Source organism: Corvus brachyrhynchos, unplaced genomic scaffold, assembly GCF_000691975.1.
Source record: "Corvus brachyrhynchos isolate BGI_N302 unplaced genomic scaffold, ASM69197v1 scaffold258, whole genome shotgun sequence".
NCBI classification, from domain to species: domain Eukaryota; kingdom Metazoa; phylum Chordata; class Aves; order Passeriformes; family Corvidae; genus Corvus; species Corvus brachyrhynchos.
The window spans coordinates 5,752,536-5,763,221 of record NW_008240122.1 but is presented as its reverse complement, the minus strand read 5'-3'; the positions used below and the strand labels follow the sequence as shown (position 1 = coordinate 5,763,221).

Below are 10,686 nucleotides of genomic sequence, written 5' to 3'. Positions count from 1 at the left end.
GGCCAGAATAGTCTAACCAGATGGAACATTCCTCTAGTACATGGAAAAAAACCCCAAACAACCCAATATTTTCTTGGGTCACTGTGTTATTCATTGTTTGCATATTAGAGTATTTCTGTATTTCTGACTACTCCCAATTTGCCAGACAGGGCAGGTTGTCAGAAGCTGCATCTTCTGGCTGCTTTAGGCTGGATAACTGCAGCCATCTGCAATTTAAACCTGAGTTGTGCTCACCTCTGCAGCCTAACAGCTGTGCTCTGGAATACATTCTGTCTGATGGTATCACCTTCTCCCTCCCTTGCTACTATGATTCTTCTACAATAAATATCACGATCTGCTCAGTTAATTCAGCAACAAACTATTTCATAACCCTCTTCCAAAAGCTCAACTGAAACTTCCTTCCTTCAGCTCTGGAGCTTCCTTCAGCTCTATGTGACTGACAGACAGGCATCCCTTGCTTTTCAACTGTCAAAAAAGCTGAGAGCAGCCATGGTACTTCTGCTCGCAGTAAGACATGTTCCCTCAGTGCTGGAGGGAAGCCCTCCAAGGGGTGTCCATGGAGGTCATTTTCCTCTGGAAACTTTTTTCCATGTTAGTTCATCAGCATCCAACCCAGTTAATCCTAGTGCATTTGAAGGACTTTTATCTTTCCATTCAGGCTTTACCCCCAAGGAAGATGAGTATTGGGCTTCAGACTCAGTTTAGATAAAAGGCATATTTACTGACCATGTCAAATTATATATCATTGTTTTTAATATTTTCTGTATTTGCACAGACTCTGCTAGATGGACTATTGGATAAACAGAAAAATAAATGTCTTAGTCTGCTGACCACAGAACACTGTTAAGTGCTGAAATAGCATTTCTTCTTTCTTGAGTTCTTAACAACAAAAGCCATTTGTACAAGCATTATTGTCACACAGTTTGCATATCAGAATAAGTGAAATTACATCAGTATTTTCCAGTCTGGGTTTTTCCTCCTTTTGATCATGTTTTCCACATGGAGCTAGGGAGCTGGTTGGCATCATAGCAGTTAGAATTCTAGCAGCTTAAGAATCAAACTCATCTGTACCTGAAAATTACTTAAAGCAAAAAGCAGGTACCTCTTTATCATTTTTGTTTATTTTATATGTTCTTTTTAATTTAGAGTGTTTACTCTTCTTCGTCATTAGGGAATTAAACAGGTGCTAAAGACAAGCATAAGACAGTAATACAAAACAGAAAAACCAATTGAAGATATCCATCATATTCTGGGCTGCATCTGAGATACAGCTATATTCATATAACAAAGTGAGAATTTAGCTTACAGCACTTTAACTTAAATTTGGATCATTTAAAAAGAAAAGACTATACAACGTGGTAATACAACACTTCCTGTTTCTAGGTAAGAATCAAATGCAGCCATGGCTTAAATAGAATTTAGTATATGCAATACCTGCAATGTCCAGTGAAGATCATTCCGAATTGTTTGTCAGAAGTAAAGCAGGACCTTTTTCAGCACATACAATGTCTTTCAGACCAACATCCCTCCACCATCTTATTCTAATATGCCTAACAGATTTTTTTTTTTGATTGGTCAAACAAAAAGAAAGAAAATATTTTGGGGAGTTTGGAATCTCTCTAGAACAATGTTAATTTTTCAGTACTGCAACAGTGTTCTTGTATGAACCTGAGAAATTAATTTATTTGCTTAGATCCTTTAGTACCCTGAAAGGAATCCTCTACATTTCTCTGTAACTATTCCATCAATACATTGTTTCACATTATGGAGCAAATTGACTGCTACTGTGACACACGTCAATAACTCTGAGTAACAGTGGCTATTTGCAGAGACATCCAGGCAGGAAGCAGAACACTTTGCATTTCTACTACTCAAACTCAATTTTTAAACATTTTTTTACAATTTTTACATTAAATTCCACAGCACTCTGTGGCGTCTCTAGTCACAACTGTTTGTCATTATAATACTCTCTCTCTCAAACCCTCACCAGTCACTGGCTCTTGTGTTTTAAAGCTCTGAGGTATGAAGAATTCCTTGTCACTTGATGTGAGATGTCTATCTCTAGTCTTGTTGAGGACATCCTCTGTCTAAATTACACTGCTACTAAGAGGATGCCACACTCCAATAGAATGTCCCTTTAGTATTAATAGTGATTCCATTTTCTGAACTTCAGATTGTAGAACCAATTGTTGCACCCATCCTGGATAAAAAACGTTGGGAAATATGACCAAAACAGAAGCATGTTACTGAGCACAGAGCCTGTGTGTGAGGGGCAATCCAGCTTAAAGAACCACCAAATACTTAAGATTACTTGTTGCAGTAAAAATAATTTAATCGTAGAAGCTCATTATTGCCAGATTCTTCTTAGTTTATTCAGTGAGAAATTTTATACTATAGCTCATTAACCTATGCAGTTATAAGACTGTATATGAGACTTCCATGAGATGAGATAGTCTTTTGCAAGGTTATAAAGTGCAATTTTTAAAAACTAAATAATAACTCTCAAAATTAAAAAAAAAAAAAGCTAACATTTTCTCCAACAAATACACAACAGAAAGAAAGAGAATAAGAGAATGAGAGAGAGAAAGAAAGACAGAAAGAAAGAACACTGGGTTTTATTGAAATAACAAAAATATGTTTTTGAAAAGTACTTAGAAAATATAGTAGCTACTAAATTTTATTATGAATGTGTATGTTTCCATTGCACTGAACAAAGCCTAGACCATTAAAAAAAATAACACAAAATTCACACTTGCAATGGAAAAAAATCTTTAACATTTAGCAGAAAATGTTAGAAGGGAATTCACTGCCAGTTCATCTTGTACTTGAATCTGATCATTCTTGAATGCAAAGATGATCAAATATACACAATATGACAGAAGCACAAACATTGCCAAAAAAAACCATAAACCCACACTGTGGAACAACTAGTGATAATAACCCACAGAAATGCTTTCAGGTGTAATTTAAATTTATAGCTAACATTGTTTAGTCTAAATATTGAATTGAAAAAACAGTGAGGAAGGCTTCTTTGAGATGTTTCCAGTACCTCTCAATAAATCCTTGACAGACAATGATCCAACAAATTTAGCATCCTCCCCAGCTATGGCAAAAAACAAAGTATGTCCAGTCAATTTGAAGTTTCATCTACAGTTAGCAGAGGATAGACAATAAGGCTACAGAGAGAAAAATTTGATCTTAACCGTAGTAATGATCACTCAAAACTTATAATGTTTAATGACAAAAATCAAAGAAAAAGATTTTAAGAATATAGCATCTGCCAAGTTGAATCAGCCCAATGGTCTGTGAGCAAGTCTTTAGAGCTACAGTATATCAGATGTTTCAGAAAAGTAGGCAAAAATATCCCATAGCACACAACGGTGCTAGAATTCAGATATGAACACCTTATCTTAATCTCAAGTAATGAGATAATGACTCAACCCTCAAAGCACTAAGTTTCACATTCCTTCTAAAATTTGTCACTGGCTTGTCAGTGTCTGATTTTTAATCATCTACAAAGTAAATTTCAGAGTGACCACAGCTTCTAGAACCTGAATACCATCAATGAAGTACTGATCGCTGTAACAGTGGGGAACGTAAAGAGTAGGGCCTAATCAAGATTTCTTAAATTTTGAACATCTCTAACTCTTCCCAATTCTCTTTTCCATGGTATATCAACCTAAGTTTTGCAATCCTTCTCTACATGCAATTTCTGTCAGATCTGTAGCCAACTAGTCTTTGGTTCTGGCAGTGTTCTTAAACAGCCTCCTCCATTCTTAAATTTATAGCTGAAATAAGAAAAACAAAAGAGAATTAGAGAAAGATTTAAAAAAGCTAAGAACATACCAAAAGCTTTCTGGTAAGTGACCGAAAGGTTTACTGGAATTTTTGTGAACATTCAGTTCAGCTGTAATCGAAGAGCAAGTCAGTGCTTACCTTGCAGATGAGAGAGGTCTTGGCTCCAAGTCGAGCAGACTGGACACACTGGTTGGCTCCTTTCCCACCAAAACCAACAAAAAACTTATGTCCAAGGATAGTTTCTCCAGCTTTTGGCAATCGCGTAGTAAGGCTATTCCAGTTTAAAGCAATATTCACATACATTAGCAACTGAAGATAACAAGCATCTTCAAAATAAGAGTTAAATTGTTATAATCCTGAATTGCTCAACAGTCAGCCAATAAGATTCAGAACTACTCAAAAGACCTTTTAGGGTTCTACTCCACATCCCACTAGTTTGAGTTTATTCCTTATATGCCACCCACTCAAGTTTCCTGTCCCCTTATGAGAGGGACTGCATTTCTTTTGTTCATGTTTCATGTTTCTACAGAAGAAGCACTTGATCCCTGACTGGGATTTCCCAGTGCTAACTCAATGCAGATAAATCATAAATCTATAGGTCTCACTGTTCATGTGATTTTTTTACTGTAACATTAGGCTCAAGTTCATTTAATTCCATTAAATCTAATTATACCTTCTTAAACTATCCTTAAGTAAGTGTTCACTCTGTTGGTGTTCACACCCCTCAGAATTGTAATCGTTACCAAAACCTGCCTCTCCTCTGCTGTCATGCAGGCACACTGTACATATTCAACATTTTTAAGTTTTTCTCTTACAAATCAAGCTTTACAACTTCTCAGCATTTTGTTTTTTCCTTGAATACAGTCCAATTACATTTACATCCTTCTGCGGATGGATGCCCAGAACCAGATGCACTAATACAAGCCGAATGCCATCAGGAGTGTATTCTGGTTTCATTTCCATTTTGGAAAAAAACAAAACAAAACTGCAGTTTTGTTAACCCTACCAGATGCTTTGCTGTCTCCAATAAAAGTTGAAAGGAATAAAAGACACCATTGCGACTGTATGGAAGAATTTCTCAGAATGCAAAGACTACTTGACTTCTGTCATTTCTATTAAAATACCTAACTCAAAGATGCATTTCCAAAACTCAGATAACCAAAATTTCTGCCTCCTCAAGCCATGCATTCCAAGAACAAGGCCTAAAAATGTAATTTTAAAATCTCTTATGCTACAAACAAGTTCACAACACGTGGGGAGGGAAGGCATTTTATGATGTACTAACAACCTGCTTAGTCAACAACAGTTACCTCAGACAGTTTCCAGAAGTCTGCAGGATAGAAAGGGGGCATGGGGAATGGGAGCCTGAAAGAATACAGAAGAATCCACCCTTATGATTAAGAGATTAACTTCAGCTCTGTTTGTCAATTTATAACATCATTTTACCAATAAATCTCACAGCAGCTTCAAAATTCAGAAACTGAGTTCTGGGCTCCTCAGGACAAGAGAGACATGGAGCCCCTGGAGCAGGTCCAGCTGAAGGCAACAGAGATGATTAAGGGACTGAACCATCTCTCTTATGAGGAAAGGCTGAGGGTGCTGGGCCTGTACAGCCTTGAGAAGATGCAACTGAGAGGGACCTCATCAATTTTTATCAGTATCTGAAGGAGGGTGCCAAAAGGATGAAGCCAGGCTCTGCTCAGTGGTGCTGAGCAATAGGACAGGAGGGAATGGGCAGAAACTGATGCACAGGAAGTTCCACCAGAACACGAGGAAGAACCTCTTTACTGTGCAGGTGACTGAGCCCAGAGAGTCTCCCCCACTGGAGATATTCAAGAACTGCCTGGAGGCAATCCTGTGCCATGTGCTTTAGCATGACCCGGCTTGAGCAGGGAGCTTGGAATAGATGATCCACTGTGGTCCCTTCCAACTTCAACCATTCTGTGACTCTTTGAAAACTGCAAGCCTTCCAATTCAGAATAAAAGTTTAGATATTAGGAAGAAATTATTCACTGTGAGGGTGATGAGAAACTGGAACAGGTTGCCCAGGGAGGTTGTGGATACCCCAACCCTGGCAGTGTTCAAGGCCAGGTTGGATAAGGCCTAGAGCAGCCTGGTCTAATGGGAAGCATCCCTGCTTATGGCAGAAGAGGTTGCAGCTAGATGATCTTTAAAGCTCCCTTCAACCCTGAATGTTCTATGATTCTATGCTTCTGCATCAGGCAATCACTACAGATTGTTTTTTGAAAGGATATGAAGAGTATGTGTATATTACGTTTTGAGCTTATGCTGCACCTTCTGGGGCATATGAGTGTTTGCAGAATCTTACAGAACTAATGACAGAGCACAGCCTAATTTACTAAAAACTCTCAGGAAAAAGCAAACATTTTTTTCTCCCTCTAATTTTCAATTTCAGCATTCATCAGTCCAAAGGTTTAGGATCACTAGAAAGTCAAGAAAACTTAAAATGAAACTAGCAAAGTCAAACAAGTCCCAAACTCCCAGAAATTTAGATTTTGGCTTTGAAGGAGTTGCTACAGGTCTGTGCTTCATCAGTAGTTACAATTTCCAAAAAAATAGAGGTAGGGATGTAGACTCACTAAGGGAGACACAGCACCCCAGATTTTAATGTGAGGATAGTGTACACAGTTACCAGGTTTCTTTTGTGTGGGTGGCCACAGATAAACCCCAGGAGAGTCACACGTACAGCTCATAGCACTCATTTCCAGAGATGCAGAGCTGGGAACATTCTGTTGGCAAATGTTCAAACCGTTTTCAGTAAAAATACAAGAGCTTTTTAAAAACATACTTATTACCTTATATATATATGGAAAGGATTGCTAAGATCCTAATACAGCTAAGTTAAAGCTGTTTGCCCACAGCAGCATCCAGGAAATTGTTTCCAACAAGTAACTGTACGCTTTTAGGGAAAAAGGCGCAACAATAAAGAGAATCGAAAAATAGTAATAGATAAACAATGTTCCTTAATGGTAACATCTGTAATTTATCACCATTTTCACCAGTGGAAGCCAAAGTAGAGACAATTGTGGACCAGAGAATGAAGGCCACAAAACTCAGCTGAGGAAGCTCCTCTTCAGCCACTGCCAGGGTACTGCACATACACATCTAAAATTATGTGCCATTCAGTAAGGAAGGATGTTTCACCCAGCCTTGGTAATAAGTACAAATAGCAGCTCTTGAATAGTTCCTCTCATCCACACATCTCACTACACCTTAAAAAGCAGAACAACGTCATTATTCCTGTTTTGCGGGTATGGAATTTAGTCAAGGCATTTTGCCTTTTCATGCCTTGGGTCACAAGAAGCCAGTGGCAAAACCAAAAATAAAGATCAGCTTAATCCACCAGCTCACACTGTCTTCTCATTTAAATTCTGCAGCATGAAAATGGCATCAATTCTCAATTCATTTTTCTTCCTTAGGCTGTTTTTTTTAAAGATTATAGTTTGTTCTAAATAGAATTTGCTTCCACAAAAAGTTAATATATTTTTAAGCAAAGATTAACAATCTTTGTGATTCCAGCACACATCTCCTAGTAGCACTGCTCAGAGTTCATATTCAAAAAGTAAGTTGAACCATAAATATTGTTTTAACAGTGGCCAGACTATGGCTTGATTTGTCTCTCTTTTATGTTGGCATCAACATGCAACTCCAGTGGAAGCATCATAATTTCACTAGTGAAAAAACAGGCTTGGTGAGATGAGAATTTCGGTCTCAGTGTTCCAAGCAGCATGGCATAACAACTGCCTGTGGGAATCAAACAGCTTGTGGAAGACAGGGAGATGACCTTTTTTTATTGTTTTGATGGAAAGGTACAAGGCAAAGGGCAAAGGATCAAGTTGAAAGAGGGATTTATAACTAGTCAAATTTTAAAATAGGCTAAAACAGACTAAGCAAGAACACGCAGCAAGTTCCTGTAGCTCCCTACAAACAAACCCTTCACCATATTTCATTTTAGGCATGATTGCCAATCATTCCAGAGCAATTCTCTGCTCCAGAAGCCTATTCTTATTTTCCATATGAAACAAATTCGGAGTACTGATCTATATATAAGCTTACAGTTTTAACTTTCACTGAAACCAGTATTCATGAAACAGGTTTTTTTGCTAATATAATGGTATTCTCTCATCATTTAATTCTGCAACTATACTAACTTTTGATTCACATCAGACAATTTTAATGAGCATTTCAGGCTTCTGGTATGAGCAGGCAGTAATGAGTAATCTGTATGATTAAGAAACCCTATAAATTCTTGGCTTATTCATGGTGTCACAAAGAACACCCAAAATAGCCTAAAAGTGATGAAACAGCTAATGTTACTCCAAAAGTAGGCCAAATAAGTTAATTAGAAAAAATGTCACATGGGCTTTCAGGATTGTTACATAAAATGTTTTGCAAAGCCATTTACAACTTTTGACGTAATTTGAAAACACTGACCTGAAAAACCCAAGTTACTATTCAATAGACTCCTCCTTGCTTACATGACAAATTCTGCTCAGCTTTGAGAGGATAAATGCTGCAAAGGATACTGAGCTCTTATGTCTTATGAACAACCACAAACTGAACTTGAAAACTCCCAAAACATCTAAGTAAAATAAAATTACTGTATGTTTTGCAAATTGTGCACTGTACTACTGAATCATATTTATAGAGGAAAGTTCAGACTGAAACATCTTGATTTACTTTGGACATTACAAGCAAGGAATATAATCACTGAGAATTTCAACTGAGTTTTTACAAAACAATATTTAAATGTAAAGCACACAGGAATGCTGCCCACATTTTTTTGTGACAAACGAAGAATCTTACATACACTTATGTTTCAGAGGTTTGGGATGAATAAAGGCACACACATAAGAGTTCTACCACTGCACTAACTTCAACCCTCTCTTCCAGTGTGTGCCACGAGTTCCCTTAGAGGCTAGAGCTGATTAGCATTTGTATTTTCAGACAGACATCCCTTTGGAGGGATGGTATTGAAACCAGAACAGAACCCTTTATAACTGTGTTGAAGCACTGAATCAGAGGTGAAAGCACAACGTACTGAGTCATTAATGCACCTTTCCCGGTATTCTAGGTTTTCTCAAAAAGTTCCCCTCTAAGCAGTGACTAGATCACATTCAGAGATAGAAAATATGAAGAAGGGGAAAGGGAAAGATGTATATTAAGCAGAATTTGCATAAATTAATCCTGAAATTAATCATGGTTTGCTTCTGATTCTTCACACCTAACCACTGTTTGTTCATTGTTTTCAACACATGAAAACTACAAAGATGTATTATTACTGTTGGCTTAAACTGATGTGAAGCCATGCCCTCTTCTCAGCACCATTTCCCCACTGTTTCTCTAGTACTGCTTTTGTTGCTTACAGAGCTTCCTAATTCAAAACATTTTTGTTCAAAGGGTCATTTCCATTTGGATCAGCTAATTCATCCAACTCATTATACAGCAGCCAAGGTGGCCTGTGAAGGGAGGAGCAGGAGAGCCTCTAGCCTCTGCTGGCAGCAGTACAGCCAGACTGTCCTGAGCCAAAGTTGGAAATTGCACTTGATACTACTTTGTGTTGAAAACACTTAATGCTCTGTAGCTAAGGTTTGCTTAAGTAGTACAGTATATTTAGCTCACCAGATATATTGAAAAGCAGAGAATATCAGTATGTTTCAGATAAATGACATGCATCAGAAAAACAGAAAAGCACTTGAGTATTTTTCTCTAAAAAAAGCCCCAACAATATTCTCATCAGGCAACTCGGAGGGGAAGAGAATTTCTGCATTAGATTAAGTATCACCAAAAATGCCTCAAATGACTGTCATTTAAATAGTATCAAAAGAAACACTCAGATTTTTTTTTAATTCCTGAAGAAAGGTAAAGATGATCAGGGGCAGAAAAATAGCAGCAGAAATACTGAATTTAAAACTGACTTAATAAAAAGTAATATAAGGTAAGCTCTAGAATTTAGCTTTGATTCTGTTCTCTTTGAATCACTGAACAAAACTAGCTTTCTCCACTCTTGGGAATTCCCTAGAATGGGGAAAATCCCAGTGAGATTAGAGTAGGTGTAACTAGTCACTGTCTAGTACATACAATTTACTGGCCTTTCATGATTCTCACAACTGAACAAATACAAAGGAGAGAATAGTTCTTGCCTCTAATATTAATACAACATTGTGGTGAAAACGTCTCAGACCTCTTTGGGATCTGGCTTAACATTTTGGTTTAGCCTCGGTCTGTTTTGTCTAGCTTCATTTTGAAGATTTGAACACAAGCTGTGGGAAAGTATCCATAACACGGAGACAGAAAGACCACAATCTTCTCAAAATCTGATGTTCTTGACTCATTTATGCTTTCACTCCTTTTAATCATCCACTAAAATATCTTATTGGAAGGTAGAAAACTTCCAAGATTTCTAAAGAAACTACCTCAGGAATTTAGTTAACTACAGCTTGGTTCAAGGACGGGGCAATCTGGTTCTAGGTTTGTAGACTTCCTTCAGACCTTTAATGACTGAAAAACCCCTAAAAATCAGAAAATCTCTAATATTTTTTCCCTTTTATGTCCCTGAGCATGACAAGGTTTTCTTTTAAAAAACCCAAAATTTTCAGACAATTCAAATACTTGCCTATTGCTTGGCTGTTTGATGGTCTGGGCTCCCTCTGTACCCCACAGTAATGAACACTGTAGAAGCACTACCCAAGCTGGTATCAGGCACAGCACTTGACACAGAGTAGCCCCTCTGCAGCACAGTGAGATGCAAAAGCTTTACACCATCATCCATTCAGAGGGCTTTTTTAAAATCAGTTTGATTTTACATCAAAAAACGTGTTACCACAACACAAACAAGTGAATGATAAATTGGTGCAAAGCAGCAGG

The 10,686-nt window shown here is 37.6% G+C and overlaps 1 protein-coding gene across 3 annotated transcripts in view; it reads right to left on the bottom strand.

Annotated features, from left to right (window-relative positions):
• Positions 1-5,752, bottom strand: part of RBKS (ribokinase) — a 53,727-nt gene extending 47,975 nt beyond the window's left edge. The window contains exon 1 of one of the 3 annotated variants that reach the window (XM_017744812.1): positions 3,937-5,752. In XM_017744812.1, coding sequence (XP_017600301.1) covers positions 3,937-4,101 — 165 coding nt within the window. In that variant the 5' untranslated portion in view covers positions 4,102-5,752. The remainder of the gene's footprint in view (positions 1-3,936) is intronic. The other 2 variants (XM_017744811.1, XM_017744810.1) reach the window with 2 other exon arrangements.
• Positions 5,753-10,686: the final 4,934 nt, after the last annotated feature.